Source organism: Bombina bombina, chromosome 7 (genome assembly GCF_027579735.1).
Source record: "Bombina bombina isolate aBomBom1 chromosome 7, aBomBom1.pri, whole genome shotgun sequence".
In the NCBI taxonomy this organism is placed as follows: domain Eukaryota; kingdom Metazoa; phylum Chordata; class Amphibia; order Anura; family Bombinatoridae; genus Bombina; species Bombina bombina.
This window is the reverse complement of record NC_069505.1, coordinates 183,565,026-183,586,750: the sequence shown is the minus strand read 5'-3', so window position 1 is coordinate 183,586,750 and position 21,725 is coordinate 183,565,026. Positions and strand designations below refer to the sequence as shown.

The following is a 21,725-nucleotide window of genomic DNA, read 5'->3' as shown; positions in this document are numbered from 1 at the left end:
TGAAGGAAAAACATTGCAGTCTATGTGGCTTGTGACTCTACACCAATAGATATGTGATAGCTGTGCACAAGAGTCCGTGACCAGTTTATCCCTAAGGATGGGTGTTGCACAAACATGCAATTCCTGTTACTTTCATAATTAATTTAAGTAGCTTTAATGCAACGTTCATGTAAAAGGTTAAGCATGTTTAAATAGAGATTTTTCATATAAACAATATATATATATATATTTGTTTAATGGTTGAACTTTGTGTTTGCAAATCTAGGTAACCTGACATCAGACTGAACAAGCTAATTTTATAACTAACAGAAGAACATTCCTAAAGCAACCATGGAATACACAGAAAAAAGAGTAGCTAAGGGCAGGTTCTACTATGCCCATCATGCACTATAGGGCTGACGGTTTTGTTTGTTTGTGGTATAAATTCGCTAAGCAACCTTAGATTAAACATATGAATTGCATACATTTGTTTCCCTGAAGAGTTGTTAAAACTCTTAATGAAGTCAGGTCAGCCAATTTGAAGGGTCAAAGACATACATGCAGGTATTGCAGCACCTGATGACGTAAATTGAGCGTTTTTTGTTATATACATATGGATATATGTATAAATACACACAAGTACCCACTCTATATTTACATCCTTCTTCAGACTGTACAACAGTTACCTATTTGCCCATGTTTGAAAGTACACACACACACACACACACACACACACACACATATATATATATATATATATACAGTATGTATATATATATATATATATACATAAACAAGTTAACGTCCAGCACCAATTCTGTCCTCGATAAGGGTGCAAGCAGCCGCTGTCTCACCTTGACAGGTATTAATATGTAAGATAGAAATGGCTGCAGCACTCCAAGTTGTTTTTTATAACATTTTTATTACAAGCAGTGAAATACAGGCGACGTTTCGGGCCTCTGCCCTTTCTCAAGCCAAGTGACTTGGCTTGAGAAAGGGCAGAGGCCCGAAACGTCGCCTGTATTTCACTGCTTGTAATAAAAATGTTATAAAAAACAACTTGGAGTGCTGCAGCCATTTCTATCTTACATATATATATACATATATATATATATATATATATATATATATATCGATACGGTAGCCTACGCCTTAAAGAAACATTACCATCCAATCATAATAAAATTAATGCACAGACTGACTTCCTAAAGATTATCTCTTGGATTTAAACTCTCTTTGGAGTTTATTTTATGACTCCATTGCAATCATAACCATTAAAAAAACAATAAAACCTATGAAACAGTTACTTGGTATCACTACTCCCCTTTCTCTGCACCGCACCAGGGACGTACATCCATGCGCAGATCAGACACTGATAATAATTATAGCTACATCAGGATCTGCTCCAATTCTAGCCTATGATGTAAGGTAATACAGACGACGTAGATGTGAGGTCTAATGGTCGGTAATGCTGCTTTAACTAGACATCTTTTTGCAGTATTAGAATGATCTAATGTTCTATACAGGGCCGGATTGGCCTACCAGGATACCAGGAAATTTCCCGGTGGGCTGCAGCTGCTGGGGCTGGAAAGCTACAATTTAAATGTGGTATTAATGGATGCAATAGGGTTGTAGGGTGCCTATATAACATCAATCTGACATTTTTATTTAATACAAAGTAATATAATTTAATTGTGAAAAAATATTGGGGAAGGAGTAACCCTGTAATCCCCTTTGAGAAAAATGGGGCATGTGCAATCTAACGACTCAACAGAAAATAGGGCTGGTCTTCATATTTTTCCAGGGCTGCTTTTTATTGCCAGTCCGGCCCTGGTTCTATAGTGTTCTCATGACTAGTGAACGTACTCTTGTGCTCTTATGTTCCTGTTCAGGACAATCCATTTCTCTCCCGTGTAAGATATGGCTCACAGATGGAACTACAGGTCATTGATGTAGAAGCCTAGTTTAGCCATTGACATCTCCCTGCGAAGTCTCATGATCTCCCAGAAAACCAGCTCCGCTGTAGGAACACAGAACACGCGTATTATGATCTGGGTGTAACTGTGCATCTCAGGATAAGGCGGTTCTGCAATACAGCTATAGGGGGTGTAATCACATTATTTATACAGACACTGTAATGCAAACATCCACGTTCCAATTTATTCACACATTAACTGCCAGTTAGATGTTAAACACATAGATTAATGGGCCATTGTTGTAACAAAATGACATACTGTAATAAAGAGCATGTCATGACATCACTAGTGATGCAGCAACTCTAAATCATTTAAAAAAAGTTTTTAATAAAAATCATTAAAATACAATCACCTCTGTCATTACTTACTGTCTTGTCGTACCAGACCCTGTTGTATATAACGGATGTAAGTGAAAAAATTACACACGGCTGTTATCTGTGGCACAAAGACAAATGGTTATTTATACATATATACCGAATATGGTTATTTACATATACACATATCTATATCTATATATATATATATATATTTATTCACGCACACACACATATATACATATACATATATATATATATATATATATATATATATACACACACACACAACTGTTTATGGTTATTTATATATACATACAGTATATATACACACACACATATATAAATATATATACAGTATATATAAATACACACATACTGTATAGGTTTATATATATATATATATATATATATATATATATATATATATATGTATTAACACACACACATACATATATACACACATACTTATATATAAACTGTATATGGTCTTTCTATATAAATATATATAGTATATATATATATATATATATATATATATATATATATAAATATATATATATATATATATATATACACACACACATACATACATACCATATATGTTTATTTATACATAAACCGTATATAGTTATTTATTAATATACTTTATATATATATATATATATGAAAGTATATATATACATTATATTGTTATTTACATATATATAATGAATATCTTTCTCTAAATTATGTAACCAGACTGCTTAGATTTAAAGCTCCTGGGTAATGAGATATAAGTGGTAATTCAATGGCCTTACCCTGTACCGGCAGGATGGTGAGATGAAATAGTAGTTTTCAGAATCCCCCAGCTTGATGCGATGGCGGCAGGAACGCGATAGGCCACTGAGCGCACATTTCCTATATAGAGAGGTACAGGGACAAAATGTAAAAAAAACCAAAAGCACAAAGATATAAATGAACAAGAATACTCAACTGGACACATTAGATCCCCTGTCTGGCACCACAACAGCGGCTTTGAGTAAAGATTTAAAGCATATGAAGATATACAAACAATTCTATACATATTACATATATAAATATTGTATAGCTGTAGCTAAAAATCCATCTGGAAACATTAGTGCAGACTAATTACTCTGGATATTTATATATATATTTCTAGGTCTAAAGGGAGCTGAGATTGAGGGGTTAAACACCAACCCTTTTATCCAGCTCGCTTAAGTCCTCTTCTCCTTCCCGGCACTTCCGGGCACCGGAGCTTGGATTCGACAGGTGATGCCAAAGCCCTAAATCACCAGGGATGAGATGTAAGTGCAGGGGGGCTGTGATGATCTCCAAAAGACCCCCCTGCTAATAGCGATATTTGATCGTTATCCAAGCTAAATACATTGTGCAGATGATGACCACATCATGCGCACTTAAAGGGTTAAACCTTTCACACTTTTATTTAAGTCAGTGGCACCTATTTATCAACCCGTCAACTTACTTGCATTCGCCGGCACCAAAACGCTCGCCTAAGATCGCCTAACATCGCTGCTGCGGACGTTCTCCAAAGTTACCAAAAAAGCTGTCAAAAAGCTGCGCACCAAGTACGGGGCGATGAGCAGCGGACTGTTGTTAACTAACAGTCATCAATCTCGCTGCTTTTCAGCTTTTTCCCAGCTTTATTGGTATACTGTCACTAAACACCCACACTATACTAAACTGTTTTACTCCTATCCCGCCGCTCCCGGACCCCATTGCAACTAAATAAAGTTATTAACCCCTAAACTGCCGCTCCCGGAGCCCACCGCCACCTACATTATACTTATTAACCCCTAATCTGCCGCCCCCTACACCACGGCCAACTAAATTATGTTATTAACCCCTAATCTGCCCCGTACACCGTCGCCACCTACATAATACTTATTAACCCCTAATCTGACGTCCCCAACGTCGCCGCCACTATATTAAATTTATTAACCCCTAAATCTAAGTCTAATCCTAACACCCCCTAACTTAAATCTAATTTAAATAACTATAACTTCTGCCCGGCTTGAATGAAGACGTTCCCCGGTAAGTCAATCTTCAGGGGGTTAGTGTTAGGTTTTTTTAAGGGTGTATTGGGTGGGTTTTATTTTTAGGTTAGGGCTTTGGGTCGCAAAAGAGCTAACTGCCCTTTTCAGGGCAATGGGGAGCTTAGGTTTTTTTAGTTAGTATTTTTTTTGGGGGGGTTGTTTGTGTGGGTGGTGGGTTTTACTGTTGTGGGGTTTGTTTGTATTTTTTTTTACAGTTAAAAGAGCTGATTACTTTGGGACAATGCCCCGCAAAAGGCCCTTTTAAGGACTATTGGTAGTTTAGTTTAGGCTAGGGTTTTTTCTTATTTTGGGGGGGCTTTTTTATTTTGATAGGGCTATTAGATTAGATGTAATTAGTTTAAATTTCTGTATTTTGTTTATTATTTTCTGTAATTTAGTGGGGGGGTTTTGTACTTTAGATAATTGTATATAATTTAGTTAATTGTATGTAATTTATTTAATTGTAGTGTAGTGTTAGATGTAATTGTAACTTAGGTTAGGTTTTATTTTACAGGTCAATTTGTATTTATTTTAGCTAGGTAGTTATTAAATAGTTAATAACCATTTAATAACTATTCTACCTAGTTAAAATAAATACAAACTTGCCCGTAAAATAAAAATAAATCCTAAGCTAACTACAATGTAACTATTAGTTATGTTGTAGCTATCTTAGGGTTTATTTTATAGGTAAGTATTTAGTTTTAAATAGGAATAATGTAGTTAATGATAGTAGTTTTATTTATATTTTTTTAAATTAGATTTAAGTTAGGGGGTGTTAGGGTTAGACTTAGGTTTAGGGGTTAATAAATTTAATATAGTGGTGGCGACGGGGATGGCAGATTATTGGTTAATAACATAATGTAGGTGGCGGCAGAGTAGGGGGGCAGATTAGGGGTTAATAACATAATGTAGGTGGCGGCGGTGTAGGGGGGCAGATTAGAGGTTAATAACATAATTAGGTGGCGGCGGTGTGGGGGGGGCAGATTATGGGTTAATAACATAATGTAGGTGGCGGCGGTGTTGGGGGGGGGCAGATTAGGGGTTAATAAGTATAATGTAGGTGGCGGCGGTGTTGGGGGCGGCAGATTAGGGGTGTTTAGACTCCGGGTACATGTTAGGGTGTTAGGTGTAAACATAACTTTATTCTCCCATAGGAATCAATGGGATATCAGGCAGCAGCGAACATGAGCTTTCACTGCTTTCAGACTCCCATTGATTCCTATGGCATCCGCCGCCTCCAGGGCGGCGGATTGAAAACCGGGTACGCTGGGCCAGAATAGTGCCGAGCGAGAATTTGTTAACTTACAAAAGTAGTCAGATAGTGCCGAATTTGCATTCGGAACATCTGTAATGACGTAAGCATCGATCTGTGTCGGACTTTGACTGGCAGATCGTATGTTACGTCACAAAATTCTACTTTTGCCGATCTGTAGGGTTTGATAAATAAGGGGAATCAGGCTCTCCACAATTACGCTGCGGGATTCCAGTGTATTTGCGGTTGACGGCTTGATAAATAGGCCCCAGTGGCTCTACCACAGGGTTATCCTTTATTTACTAATTACTACATTTTAGGATTTTGGTGCATCCTGTACAGGTAAAATGTGGTGACAAACAAGATTTAAGTGCCAATGATCTCCCATAGAAACTCGATTTAACATAAACCTTAAATATAAAATACATTTTAGATCTGAAATTTCAAAATCCCTATTTTAAAGAAAGGCATTTTCATTAGCACAAAACCCTTAAAGGGACAGTTTACTCCAAAAAATTCTCCCCTTTAATTTGTTCACAATGATCCACTTTACCTGCTGGAGTGTATTGCGTTGTTTATAAGTATTTCTATTAACCTTATATTTGAATTCTATCAGCCAATCGGAAACTAAGGGACGCCATCTTGGATGACGTCACTTAAAGTGATATTTAGTGGGGGGGTTGTGATTTAGCTAATTTAATTTATTTAATTGTATTTAATGTAGGGAATTTATTTAATTATAGTGTAAGGTTAGGTGTTATTGTAACTTAGGTTAGGTTTTATTTTACAGGTAAATGTGTATTTTTTTTAGCTAGGTAGTTATTAAATAGTTAATAGGAACAGCCAATAGAATGCGAGCTCAATCGGATTGGCTGATTGGATCAGCCAATCGGATTGAACTTGATTCTGATTGGCTGATTCCATCAGCCAATCAGAATATTCCTACCTTAATTCCGATTGGCTGATAGAATCCTATCAGCCAATCGGAATTCGAGGGACGCCATCTTGGATGACGTCCCTTAAAGGAACCATCATTCTTCAGTTGGACGTCGCCGGAAGAAGATGGGTCCGCGGTGGAGGTCTTCAGGATGGAGCCAGTCGTCATCGGATGAAGACAGAAGATGCCGCTTGGATCAAGATGGTTGCCGGTCCGGATCGCCTCTTCTTCCCGGATAGGATGAAGACTTTGGAGCCTCTTCTGGACCTCTTCAGCCACCGGATGATGGATCGCCAACCCCCGCTTGGGTTGGATGAAGATTTTGGAGCCAGGACGGATCGGTGATACCTGGTGAGGTGAAGACAAGGTAGGATGATCTTCAGGGGCTTAGTGTTAGGTTTATTTAAGGGGGGTTTGGGTTAGATTAGGGGTATATGGGTGGTGGGTTGTAATGTTGGGGGGGGGGTATTGTATGTTTTTTTTTTACAGGCAAAAGAGCTGAATTCTTTGGGGCATGCCCCACAAAGGGCCCTGTTCAGGGCTGGTAAGGTAAAAGAGCTTTTAACTTTATTAATTTAGAATAGGGTAGGGCATTTTTTATTTTGGGGGGCTTTGTTGTTTTATTAGGGGGCTTAGAGTAGGTGTAATTAGTTTAAAATTGTTGTAATATTTTTCTTATGTTTGTAAATATTTTTTTATTTTTTGTAACTTAGTTCTTTTTTATTTTTTGTACTTTAGCTAGTTTATTTAATTGTATTTATTTGTAGGAATTGTATTTAATTAATTTATTGATAGTGTAGTGTTAGGTTAATTGTAGGTAATTGTAGGTAATTTATTTAATTAATTTATTGATAGTGTAGTGTTAGGTTTAATTGTAACTTAGGTTAGTATTTATTTTACAGGTAATTTTGTAATTATTTTAACTATTTTAGCTATTAAATAGTTCTTAACTATTTAATAGCTATTGTACCTGGTTAAAATAAATACAAAGTTACCTGTAAAATAAATATAAATCCTAAAATAGCTATAATATAATTATAATTTATATTGTAGCTATATTAGGGTTTATTTTACAGGTAAGTATTTAGCTTAAAATAGGAATAATTTATTTAATAAGAGTTAATTAATTTCGTTAGATTAAAATTATATTTAATTTAGGGGGGTGTTAGTGTTAGGGTTAGACTTAGCTTTAGGGGTTAATCCATTTATTAGAATAGCGGTGAGCTCCGGTCGGCAGATTAGGGGTTAATAATTGAAGTTAGGTGTCGGCGATGTTAGGGAGGGCAGATTAGGGGTTAATACTATTTATTATAGGGTTAGTGAGGCGGATTAGGGGTTAATAACTTTATTATAATAGCGGTGCGGTCCGCTCGGCAGATTAGGGGTTAATAAGTGTAGGCAGGTGGAGGCGACGTTGAGGGGGGCAGATTAGGGGTTAATAAATATAATATAGGGGTCGGCGGTGTTAGGGGCAGCAGATTAGGGGTACATAGGGATAATGTAAGTAGCGGCGGTTTACGGAGCGGCAGATTAGGGGTTAAAAATAAAATGCAGGTGTCAGCGATAGCGGGGGCGGCAGATTAGGGGTTAATAAGTGTAAGGTTAGGGGTGTTTAGACTCGGGGTACATGTTAGAGTGTTAGGTGCAGACGTAGGAAGTGTTTCCCCATAGCAAACAATGGGGCTGCGTTAAGAGCTGAACGCGGCTTTTTTGCAGGTGTTAGGTTTTTTTTCAGCTCAAACAGCCCCATTGTTTCCTATGGGGGAATCGTGTACGAGCACGTTTTTTAGGCTGGCCGCTTGCGTAAGCAACTCTGGTATTGAGAGTTGAAGCTGTGCTAAAAATGCTCTACGCTCCTTTTTTGGAGCCTAACGCAGCCTTTATGTGGACTCTCAATACCAGAGTTATTTTTATGGTGCGGCCAGAAAAAAGCCGGCGTTAGTTTTTCGGGTCGTTACCGACAAAACTCCAAATCTAGCCGTTAGGGTTTATTTTATAGGTAAGTATTTAGTTTTAAATAGGAATAATGTATTTAATGATAGTAATTTTATTTAGATTTATTTAAATTATATTTAAGTTAGGGGGTGTTAGGGTTAGACTTAGGTTTAGAGGTTAATAAATTTAATATAGTGGAAGCGACGTTGGGGATGGCAGATTAGGGGTTAATAAATGTAGGTAGATGGCGGCGATGTTGGGGGCAGCAGATTAGGGGTTAATACATATAATGTAGGTGGCGGCGATGTCCAGAGCGGAAGATTAGGGGTTAATAAGTATAATGTAGGTGGCGGCGATGTTAGGGGCGGCAGATTAGGGGTTAATATTATTTAACTAGAGTTTGCGAGGAGGGAATGTGGCAGTTTAGGGGTTAATATGTTTATTTATAGTGGCGGCGATGTCTGGAGCGGCAGATTAGGGGTTAAAAATGTTATTTTAGTGTTTGCGATGCGGGAGGACCTCGGTTTAGGGGTTAATAGGTAGTTTATGGGTGTTAGTGTACTTTTTAGCACTTTAGTTATGAGTTTTATGCTACGGCGTTGTAGTGTAAAACTCATAACTACTGACTTTAAAATGCGTTAGGAATCTTGACGGAGTAGGGTGTACTGCTCACTTTTTGGCCTCCCAGGACAGACTCGTAATACTGGCGCTATGGAAGTCCATAGAAAAAAGACTTTACGAAGTTTACGTAAATCAGTTTGCGGTAAGGCCAAAAACGTGTGCAGTGCTCCTAAATCTGCAAGACTCGTAATACCAGCGGTAGTGAAAAAGCAGCGTTAGGACCTGCTGACGCTGCTTTTTCATCTTACCGCAAAACTCGTAATCTAGCCGTAAATTAGCTAATTCATATTCACAAATAAGCCTTAAAAAGCAAATCCTATACATTTTATACTCTGCAGCTGGTAAAAAAAAGTAATTGGAAACACATTAAGGGAAAAACAATTTTATAGTATACTGTCCCTTTAAAGGGATAGTTTAGTCAAAATTGAACTTTTATCATTCGGATAGAACATGCAATTTTAAGCAACTTTCTAATTTACTCCTATTATCAATTTTTCTTCGTTCTCTTGGTATCTTTATTTGAAAAAGTAAGAATGTAAGCTTAGGAGCTGGCCCATTTTTGGTTCAGAACCTGGGTAGCACTTGCTGATTGGTGGCTACATTTAGATTAGACTATCCGTTTAAGCTCTAACTCAATTAATTATCTCATGTATTTAACTCATTTTTAAAGAGACAGTAAAGTCATAATTAAACTCATAATTCAGATAGAGCATGCAGTTTTAAACAACTTTCCAATTTACTTCTGTTATCAAATTTGCTTTGTTCTCTTGGTATATTTTAATGAAGAGTAAAACTAAGTACGCTCATAATAGCTCAGGAGTGTGCATGTGTCTTTAGTATTCTATAGCAGCAGTGTTTTGTAACATTGTATAACAAAGCTACAAATATTGTTGCAAAACACTGCTACCAATCGCCTAGATTACGAGTTGTGTGTTATGGTTTCAACGCTGAAAAAATTGCCATTTCAGTGTAAACACAGTAACGCAGCCATTACGAGTCTTGTAAGTATAGCTGTACCACAAGCATTTTAGCCTGTAACGCAACGTCAATCCCGCACTCAAAAAATTACGTTTTGCGTGGGATTTCCATAGTGCCGGTATTACAAGTTGTGTGGTGAAGCTAAAAGGCTTGCGTTCCAGCCTATACCGACACGATCTGTTCCGCTATCTGAAAGCAGTAGTTATGAGTTTTGCGCAACAAAAATGTTTCACAAAACTCATAACTAAAATGTCACAAAGTACACTAACACCCATAAACTACCTATTAACCCCTAAACCGCCACCCTCTCGCATGGCAAACACTACATTAAACTTATTAAGCCATAATCTGCCGCTCCAGACATTGCCGCCACTAATAAAAGTTATTAACCCCTATTCCGCCGCTCCCCGACATCGCCGCCACTATAATAAAGTTATTAACCCCTATTCCCCCGCACCCCAACATGGCAGACACAATAATAAAGCTATTAACCCCTATTCTGCTGCTCCCCAACATCGCCGCCACTAAATAAAGTTATTAGCCCCTAAATCTCTGGCCTCCCACATCACTGCTACTAAATAAACCTACAAACCCCTAAACCGCCAGCCCCCCACATCGCAAAAAACTAAATTAAACTATTAACCCCCTAACTTTACATTAAAATTACAATATCCCTATCTTAAAATAAATAAAAACTTATCTGTGAAAAAAAAAAAAAAAATAGTGCCGCGATCCAATATAAATCGTTGCCCGCAAAAGCCGGCGATGCCAAATTTTGCGCTGGTTTGGTATCACATATATGGCGTAACATAGAACTACATGCCTTCGGACGTAGTTTTTTGGCCCATAGACAGGTATACCAAACCAGCGCAGTTTGGTATCCAATATACAGAGTAAGGACTTACTCCATTTTCACCTCGCCACAAATTGCAGGCGTAGCAAGCCTTACGCTGTGTATTGGAGCCCCGTAACTCCCCCGCCGCAATCCCTAATAAAGTGTTTAACCCCTAAACCGCCGCTCCCGGACCCCGCCGCCACCTACATTAAATTATTAACCCCTAATATAATTCCCCTACACCGCCGCCATCTATATTAAAATTATTACCCCCTAATGTGAGCCCCCTACCCCGCCGTCACCTATTTTAACTATATTACCCCCTAATCTAATCCCCCTACACCGCCGCCACCTATATTAAATGTATTAACCCCTAATCTAATCCCCCTACACCGCCGCCACCTATATTAAATGTATTAACCCCTAATCTAATCCCCCTACACCGCCACCACCTATAATAAATGTATTACCCCCTAAAATACTAAAATGTCCCTACCCTAAACTAAATTAAAAATAGCCCTGAAAAGGGCTTTTTGCGTGGCATTGCCCCAAAGTAACCAGCTCTATTACCAGCCCTTAAAAGGACTTTTTGCGGGGCATTGCCCCAAAGTAATCAGCTCTTTTACCAGCCCTTAAAAGGACTTTTTGCGGGGCATTGTCACAAAGTAATCAGCTCTTTTACCTGTAATCTAATCCCCCTACACCGCCAACACCTATAATAAATGTATTACCCCCTAATCTAATCCCCTACACCGCCGCCACCTATATTAAAATTATTAACCCCTAATCTAATCCCCCTATACCGCCGCCACCTATATTACATTTATTAACCCCTAATCTAATCCCCCTATACCGCCGCCACCTATATTAAATTTATTAACGTATAAAATACTAAAATTTCCCTACCACTAAACCTAAGTCTAACCCTACAAATAGCCCTGAAAAGGGCCTTTTGCGTGGCATTGCCCCAAAGTAACCAGCTCTATTACCAGCCCTTAAAAGGGCCTTTTGCGGGGCATAGCCCCAAAGTAACCAGCTCTATTACCAGCCCTTAAAAGGTCTTTTTGTGGGGCATTGTCACAAAGTAATCAGCTCTTTTACCTGTAATCTAATCCCCCTACACCGCCGCCACCTATATTAAATATATTAACCCCTAATCTGACCCCCCTACACCGCCGCCACCTATATTAACTATATTAACCCTAATTATATTAGGGTCAATATAGTTAATATAGTTATTATATTATATATATTAACTATATTAACCCTATCTAACTCTAAAAGCCCTAACTTAATGATTATTAAAATAAATCTAAATAATATTAATAATATTAACTAAATTATTCCTATTTAAAACTAAATACTTACCTATAAAATAAACCCTAAGATAGCTACAATATAATTAATAATTACATTGTAGCTATTTTCGGGTTTAGATTTATTTTACAGGTAACTTGGTATTTATTTTAACTAGGTACAATAGCTGTTAAATAGTTAATAACTATTTAATAGCTACCTAGTTACAATAATTACCAATTTACCTGTAAAATAAATTCTAACCTAAGTTACAAATACACCTAAACTATCAATAAATTAATTAAATAAACTACAAATATCTAAACTAATAAAATAACAGAGCCCCCCAAAATAAAAAAAATTTCCCTACCCTAATCTAAATTACAAAAGTAATCAACTCTATTACCAACCCTTAAAAGGGCCTTTTGTGGGGCATTGCCCCAAAGTAATCAGCTCTTTTACCTGTAAAAAAAAGAACAACCCCCCCATTATCTATTCTAATCAGCCAATAGAATTACAGTAGCTCTTAATTCTATTGGCTATTCAAATCAGCCAATCGAATTAAAGTAGCTCGCATCCGATTGGCTGATTTGAATTTGAAGGCTCAAATCAGCCAATAGGAATTCAAGGGACGCCATTTTTAATCGCGCACCTTGAATTCCTATTCAGTGTACGGCGGCGATCGTATGAAGAGGATCCTCCACGCTCCGGCCTTCAGTTCCAGCGTCGCCGATCTTCAGTTCCAGATGGACGGTCTTCAGCTCCGCGGCCATTGGCCTTCAACTCCTCTGCTCTGCGCCGGCTGGATCCTGGAAGAAGAAGAGGTCGCTGCCTGGAAGAAGACTTCTCCGCCTGGAACAGGACCTTCTCCGCCGGTCTTCAGGACAGGTAAGGAGCACTTGGGGGTTAGACTTAGGTTTTTTTAAGGGGGGATTGGGTGGGTTAGAGTAAGGGTATGTGGGTGGTGGGTTGTAATGGGGGGGTTGTTTTTTTTTTTACAGGTAAAAGAGCTGATTACTTTGGGGCAATGCCCTACAAAAGGCCCTTTTAAGGGCTGGTAATAGAGCTGATTACTTTTGTAATTTTTTTTATTTTGTGGGGCTTTGTTATTTTATTAGGGGGTTTAGAATAGGTCTAATTAGCTTAAATATCTTGTAATCTTTTTGTATTTAGTGTTTTTTTCTTTTTGTAATTTAGTTTAGTGTATTTAATTGTATTTTAGTTTAGATATTTGTAGTTTATTTAATTAATTTATTGATAGTGTAGGTATATTTGTAATTTAGGTTAGGATTTATTTTACAGGTAAATTGGTAATTATTTTAACTAGGTAGGTATTAAATAGTTTAACAGCTATTGTACCTAGTTAAAATAAATACCAAGTTACCTGTAAAATAAATATAAACCCTAAAATAGCTACAATGTAATTATTAATTATATTGTAGCTATCTTAGGGTTTATTTTATAGGTAAGTATTTAGTTTTAAATAGGAATAATTTAGTTAATATTATTAATATTATTTAGATTTATTTTAATAATAATTAAGTTAGGGGTGTTAGAGTTAGATAGGGTTAATATAGTTAATATATTTAATATAATAACTATATTAACTATATTAACCCTAATATAATTAGGGTTAATATAGTTAATATAGGTGGCGGCAGTGTAGGGGGGTCAGATTAGGGGTTAATATATTTAATATAGGTGACGGCGGTGTAGGGGGATTAGATTAGGGGTTAATATATTTAATATAGGTTGCGACGGTGTAGGGGGGAATAGATTAGGGGGTAATACATTTATTTTTGGTGGCGGCGGTGTAGGGGGATTAGATTATAGGTAAAAGAGCTGATTACTTTGTGACAATGCCCCGCAAAAAGCCCTTTTAAGGGCTGGTAAAAGAGCTGGTTACTTTGGGGCAATGCCACGCAAAAAGCCCTTTTCAGGGCTATTTGTAGGGTTAGACTTAGGTTTAGTGGTAGGAAATTTTTAGTATTTTAGGGGTTAATAAATTTATTATAGGTGGCGGCGGTATAGGGGGATTAGATTAGGGGTTAATAAATTTAATATAGGTGGCGGCGGTATAGCGGGATTAGATTAGGGGTTAATAATTTTAATAAAGGTGGCGGCGGTGTAGGGGGATTAGATTAGGGGGTAATACATTTATTATAGGTGGCGGTGGTGTAGGGGGATTAGATTACAGGTAAAAGAGCTGATTACTTTGTGACAATGCCCCGCAAAAAGCCCTTTTAAGGGCTTGTAAAAGAGCTGGTTACTTTGGGGCAATGCCCCGCAAAAGGCCCTTTTAAGGGCTGGTAATAGAGCTGGTTACTTTGGGGCAATGCCACGCAAAAAGCCCTTTTCAGGGCTATTTGTAGGGTTAGACTTAGGTTTAGTGGTAGGGAAATTTTAGTATTTTAAGGGTTAATAAATTTAATATAGGTGCGGCGGTATAGGGGGATTAGATTATGGGTTAATAATTTTAATATAGGTGGCGGCAGTGTAAGGGGGTTAGATTAGGGGGTAGTACATATAATATAGGTGGCGGCGGTGTAGGGGGCTCATATTAGGGGTTAATATAGTTTAATAGGTTGCGGCGGTGTAGGGGATCATATTAGGGGGTAATATAGTTTAAATAGGTGGCGGCAGTGTAGGGGGATCATATTAGGAGGTAATATAGTTTAAATAGGTGGCGGCAGTGTAGGGGGATCATATTAGGGGGTAATATAGTTTAAATAGGTGGCGGCGGTGTAGGAAGATCATATTAGGGGGTAATATAGTTAATGTAGGTGGCGGCGGGGTAGGGGGCTCACATTAGAGGGTAAAACATTTAATGTAGCTAGCGGCGGTGTAGGGGTGTCAGATTAGGGGGTAATATAGATAATGTAGCTGGCGGCAGGGTCCGGGAGCGGCGGTTTAGGGGTTAATATATTTATTATTAGGAGTGAGAGGGGGGATTGCGGATAGAGGGGTATACGTGTCGGGCTATGTTTGGGAGGCGTGTTAGACAGTTATGGGTGATTTTATAACTTTGTCAGTTTTTTTATGCGGCGGCAGTTTCTAAAGTGCCGTAAGTCACTGGCGACTCCAGAAATTTGTACTTACGCAGATTTCTGGACATCGCTAGTTTGTCAGACTTACGCCACCTTAGCATCTGACGGCGCCGTATATGTGATAGCTCGAGTTGCGAGCTGAAACTACGGGCGGCGCAGGTTTCCACGCTTGTGCCGAAACTTGCGCCGTATATCGGATTGCGCCCTAAGTTTAAACTATAAATTTACCTAACATAACTATTATACTAAAATTCAAATAACTACCAATTAAATAAACTAAATTACACATTAAGTCTAAAATTACAAAAAATAAAAAATACTAAATTACAAAAATTTGCAAATACTAAATTACAAAAAATAAACACTAAATTATGAAAAATAACAAACAAAATTATCCAAAATAAAAACAATTACACCTAATCTAATAGCCCTATAGAAATAAAAATGCCCCCCCCCAAAAAAAAAAAACTAGCCTACAATAAACTACCACTAGCCCTTAAAATGGCCTTTTGTAGGGCATTGCCCTAAAGAAATCAGCTCTTTTTACCTGTATAAAAATACAAAGACCCCCCAACAGTAAAACCCACCACCCAACCAACCCTCTAACAAAAACCTAAGCTACCCATTGCCCTGAAAAGGGCATTTGTATGGGCATTGCCCCTAAAAGGGCATTTAGCTATTTTGCATTGCCCTTAAAAGGGCATTTAGCTCTTTTAAAAAAGCCCAAACCCTAATCTAAAAATAAAAACACAGAAAAAAAGTTAAAAAAAACCCTTACAGTAGCCCCCAACGATCCACTTACAGTTTCTGAAGTCCAGAAATCCAGGCGGCGAAGTCTTCATGCAGGCGATGAGGTTTTCATCCATCCAGGCGGCGTCTTCCATCTTCATCCAGGCAACATCTTCTATCTTCATCCCGGCGGCGTCTTCTATCTTCATCCTGGCGTCACGGAGCGGGTCCATCCTTGAAGACATCCGGTGCGGAGCGTCCTCTTCATACGGTCACCCCCGTACACTAAATCTTCAATGCAAGGGAGCCTTTTCAAAATAGCGTCCCTTGCATTCCTATTTGCTGATTTGATTTTTGAAATTCAAATCAGCCAATAGGATGAGAGCTACTGAAATCCTATTGGCTGTTCAAATCAGCCAATATGATGAGAGCTATTGAAATTCTATTGGCTATTCAAATCAGCCAATATGATTTCCATAGTTCTCATCCTATTGGCTGATTTGAACAGCCAATAGGATTTCAGTAGTTCTCATCCTATTGGCTGATTTGAAAAAATCAAATCAACCAATAGGAATGCAAGGGACGCCATCTTGATGGACCAGCTCTGCGCCGCCGGGATGAAGATAGAAGATACCACCACTTAGATTCTTGCACCTGGGTCCTGTGTATTCTAATTACGCCTCTGCATACAAATGCCCTTTTCAGGGCAATGGGTAGCTTAGGTTTTTGTTAGAGTTGGGTTTTTTATTTTGGGGGGTTGGTTGGGTGGTGGGTTTTACTGTTGGGGGTGTTTGTATTTTTTTTACAGCTAAAAGAGCTGATTTCATTAGGGCAATGCCCTACAAAGGCCCTTTTAAGGGCAATTGGTAGTTTATTGTAGGCAAGGGTTTTTTATTTTGGGGGACTCTTATTTTTATAGGGCTATTAGATTAGGTGTAATTGTTTGTAATAATTTAGTTTTTTTCGTAATTTAGTGTTTGTTATTTTTGTAATTTTAGACAAACATTTGTTTGGTTTTTTTTATGTGTAATTTAGTTTATTTAATTGGTAGTTATTTTAATTGTAGTATAATACTTATGTTAGGTTAATTTATAGTTTAAACTTAGGTTTTTTTAATTTCACAGGTAAGTTTTTATTTATTTTAAGATAGGGATATTGTAATTTTAATTTAAAGTTAGGGGGTTGTTAGGTTTAGGAGTTAATAGTTTAATTTCATTTTTCGCGATGTGGGGGGCTGGCGGTTTAGGGGTTAATAGGTTTATTTAGTGGCGGTGATGTGGGAGGCCAGAGGTTTAGGGGTTAATAACTTTACTTAGTGGTGGTGATGTCAGGGAACTGCGGAATAGAGGTTAATAGCTTTATTATAATGTCTGCGATGTTGGGGTGCAGTGTAATAGGGGTTAATAACTTTATTATAGTGGCGGCGATGTTGGGGAGCGGTGGGATAGGGGTTAATAACTTTAATTAGTGGCGGCGATGTCAGGGATGGCAGATTACGGGTAAATAACTTTATTTCGGTGTCGGCAATGTAGGGGACGGCAGATAAGGGGTGTTTAGACGTGGGGTTATGGTCAGGGTGTTAGGTTTAAACGTAACCTTTTTTTCTTCATAGACTTCAATGGGGTTGTGTTACACCGTGCTTCAGGTGTTAGTTTTTTTTTAACACGCTCTCCCCATTGATGTCTATGGGGAAAGCGTGCACAAGCACGTCAAAGCAGCCCTTGGCTTTTGTGCGTTATGGAGCTTATCGCCACCATATCGCACGCACAAGGCAGTTTGTAATGGCAGCGCTATGGAGGGTGAAATAACGCAACTTTTGTTGCGTTCATTTCGCACCCTCTATAGCGCAAAACTTGTAATCTAAACAATAGAGTACTAAAGACACATGCACACTCCTGAGCTCTTATGAGCCTACTTAGTTTTACTCTTCAATAAAAGATACCAATAGAACAAAGCAAATTTGATAACAGAAGTAAATTGAAAAGTTGTTTAAAATCATGAAAGTTTAATTTTGACTTTACTGTCACTTTAAGGCCTCTAGTTATCAAGCCGTCTACTTACCTGCCTTCGCCGGCCCCAATACGCCCGCCTAAGCTCGCCTCACATAGCCGCCGCAGACCTGAATACGCTCGCCCAAAGTTATCAAAAAAGCTGTCAAAAAGCCGTGCACCAAGTACGGGGTGATGAGCAGCGGACTGTGATAATTATCACTCATCCAATCTCGCTGCTCTTCGGCTTTTTCCCAGCTTTATTGATAAGCTGTCACTAAGCACCCACACTAAACTACACTGTTCTACCCTCTATACCGGCGCCCCCGGAGCCCCCCGCAACTAAAGTTATTTACCCCTAAACCGCCACTCCTAGACCCCGCCGCAACTATAATAAATGTATTAAACCCTAAACCGCTGCTCCCGGACCCCGCCGCCACTTACATAATACCTATTAACCCCTATCCTGCCCCCCCTATACCGCCGCCACCTATAATAAATTTATTAACCCCTATCCTGCGGATCCCGGACCCCGCCGCAAATAAATATTTTTTTTAACCCCTAAACCGGCGCTCCCAGACCCTGCCGCCACCTATATTAAACTTATTAACCCCTAATCTGCCCCCCCTACACTGTCACCATCTATAATAAATTTATCAACCTCTATCCTGCCCCCCCTACACCGCCGCAACCTTGCATCAGCCAATCAGATTTTTCCTACCTTAATTCCGATTGGCTGATAGAATCCTATCAGCCAATTGGAATTCGAGGGACGCCATCTTGGATGACGTCACTTAAAGGAATAGCCATTCGTCGGGTAGGCGTCGTTGGAAGAGGATGGCTCCGCGTCGGCTCGTTTGAAGAAGGCTCCGCTCCGGATGGATGAAGATTGAAGACGCGGCATGGATGAAGACTTCTATCGGATGGAAGACCTCTTCAGCGCCCCTTGGATGATGACTTCGGCCGCTGCAGATGTCCTCTTCTGTTCCATCGGTGGTCGGCTGGCTGAAGACGGCTAAAGGTAGGATGATCTTCAGTGGGTTAGTGTTAGGTTATGTGGGTGGTGGGTTTTAATGTTGGGGGGGTTGTATTTTTTTGTACATGCAAAAGAGCTGATTACTTTGGGGCATGCCCCGCAAAAGGCCCTTTTAAGGGCTGGTAAGGTAATAGAGCTGTTAACTTTTGTAATTTAGAATAGGGTAGGGCATTTTTTTATTTTGGGGGGCTTTGTTATTTTATTAGGGGGCTTAGATTAGGTGTAATTAGCTTAAAAATCTTGTAATATTTCTTTATTTTTTGTAACTTATTTTTTTTTATTTTTTGTACTTTAGTTAGTTTATTTAATTGTATTTAATTGTAAACAATTTATTTAGTTGCGGCGGGGTCCGGGATCCGCAGGATAGGGGTTAATAAATTTATTATAGGTGGCGGCGGTATAGGGGGGGCAGGATAGGGGTTAATAGGTATTATGTAGGTGGCAGCGGGGTCCGGGAGCGGCGGTTTAGGGGTTAATCAGTTTATTAGAGTGGCGGTGGGCTCCGGGAGCGGTGGTTTAGGGGTTACCATGTTTAATGTAGGTGGTGGCGGCGGTGTAGGAGGGCAGATTAGGGGTGTTTAGACTCGGGGTACATGTTAGGGTGTTAGGTGTAGACAGCTCCCATAGGAATCAATGGGATGTCGGGCAGCAGCGAACATGAACTTTCGCTATGGTCAGACTCCCATTGATTCCCATGGGATCCGTCGCCTCCAGGGCGGCGGATTGAAAACCAGGTACGCTGGGCTGGAAAAGTGCCGAGCGTACCTGGTAGTCATTTGATAACTAGCAAAAGTAGTCAGATTGTGCTGAACTTGTGTTCAGAACATCTGGAGTGATGTAAGAATAGATCTGTGTCGGACTGAGTCCGGCGGATCGAAGCTTACGTCACTATATTCTACTTTTGCCGGGCAGCAGGGCTTGATAACTTAGGCGAATCAGCCTCGCAACAAATACGCTGCGGAATTCCAGGGTATTTGAGGTTGACAGCTTGATAACTAGAGGCCGTTGTGTCAAGTAAGTCAACTGTGATGACTTTTTATCATGTATGACCAGCAAGTCAAGTGCCTGTAACAATACATAAGTCTAAAGTATAAATAAAATATTTCTAACACACAGTATTTGCATTCAGGATATTCAGAATGATCTACATATATAGGGGCCGATTTATCATTGCCCGAATTGGCCCCAATGCAGTTGTTTCCACACGAGCCTTCAGGCTCACCGGAAACAGGAGTTAAGAAGCAGCGGTCTTAAGACCGCTGCCTCTTAACTCATACGCCTCCTCTGAGGCTGCGGTCTGCAATCTGACCGATCGTATACGATCGGGTTGATTGACACCCCCTGCTAGTGGCCGATTGGCCGTGAATCTGCAGGGGGCGGCATTGCGCTAGCAGTTTACCAGAACTGCTTGTGCATGTCAGGATTCAGCTATGTCTTTTGAGAATGACACAAATATTAATTTTCACAAAGTCTGATGCTCTAGTGTTTTTAGGTCTTTTTGTCAGCTGTTACTATGGTATACTGAAGTATCATTACAAGCATTTCATAAGTGACAATTACATTAAGTTTATGCAAAGAGTCAATATTTGCAGTGTTGACCCTTCTTTTTCAAGACCTCTGCAATTCGCCCTGGCATGCTGTAAGCCAACTACTGGGCCACATCCTGACTGATGGCAGCCCTTTCTTGCATAATTAATGTTTGGAGTTTGTCAGAATATGTGGGGGGGGGGGGGGGTTTGTTCACCCGCCTCTTGAGGATTGACCACAAGTTATTAATGGGATTAAGGTCTGGGGAGTTTCCTGGCCATGGACCTAAAATTTCAATGTTTTGTTCCCCAAGCCACTTAGTTATCACGTTTCCCTTATGGCAAGGTGCTCCATCATGCTGGAAAAGGCATTGTTCGTCACCAAACTGTCCTTGGATGTTTGGGAGAAGTTGATCTTGGAGGATGTTTTTGTACCATTCTTTATTCATGGCTGTGTTTTTAGGCAAAATTGTGAGTTAGCCCACTCCCTTGGCTGAGAAGCAACCCCACACATGAATGATCTCAGGCTGCTAAGCATGACACAGGACCTATGGTATCGCTCACCTTTTCTTATCCGGACAAGGTTTTTTCCGGATGCCCCAAACAATCGGAAAGGGGCTTCATCAGAGAAAATGACTTGACCCCAGTCCTCAGCAGTTCAATCTGTCCCTGATGTTTTTCCTGGAGATAAGTGACTTCTTTGCTGCCCTTCTTGACACCAAGCCATCCTCCAAAAGTCTTCACCTCATTGTGCATGCAGATGCACTCACACCTGCCTACTGCCATTCCCGAGCAAGCAAGAGGGTGGTTGCGGCTGCACAGCTCACGGAACTCACTACCACAGTCCGTCCAGGGTATATGACGTCACTCGCTGTAGCGGCTGCATGTACCTCTGTTGTAGATACTCAATCTAGGTAAGGTGCAAGGCTCAAGTGTGCGGGAACCAACCGCACAAAATAGTGCAAAAGAAATGAGAGAGCCGCACTAAGTTAAAATTCCAAATTTGCAAATTTATTGCATAATGACATAAAAAACAAACATAGCAAAAAAGACACCATCATTTCTTTTGCATTCCCGAGCAAGCTCTGCACTGGTGGTGCCTCGATCTTGCAGCTGAATCAACTTTAGGAGATGGTCCTGGTGCTTGCTGGACTTTATTGGACACCCTGAAGCGTTCTTCACAATAATTGAACCTCTCTCTTTGTAGTTCTTGATGATC

The 21,725-nt window shown here is 39.5% G+C and overlaps 1 protein-coding gene across 2 annotated transcripts in view; it reads right to left on the bottom strand.

The window, feature by feature from the left end:
- Positions 1 to 1,191: 1,191 nt before the first annotated feature.
- RAB3IL1 (RAB3A interacting protein like 1) overlaps positions 1,192 to 21,725 on the bottom strand; it is a 156,461-nt gene continuing 135,927 nt past the window's right edge. For both annotated transcript variants that reach the window (XM_053720463.1, XM_053720464.1), the window contains 3 exons: positions 3,070 to 3,169; positions 2,324 to 2,390; positions 1,192 to 1,999 (listed from right to left, as the gene is read on the bottom strand). In XM_053720463.1, the coding sequence (XP_053576438.1) occupies positions 1,917 to 1,999; positions 2,324 to 2,390; positions 3,070 to 3,169 (250 nt within the window). In that variant the 3' untranslated portion in view covers positions 1,192 to 1,916. The remainder of the gene's footprint in view (positions 2,000 to 2,323; positions 2,391 to 3,069; positions 3,170 to 21,725) is intronic.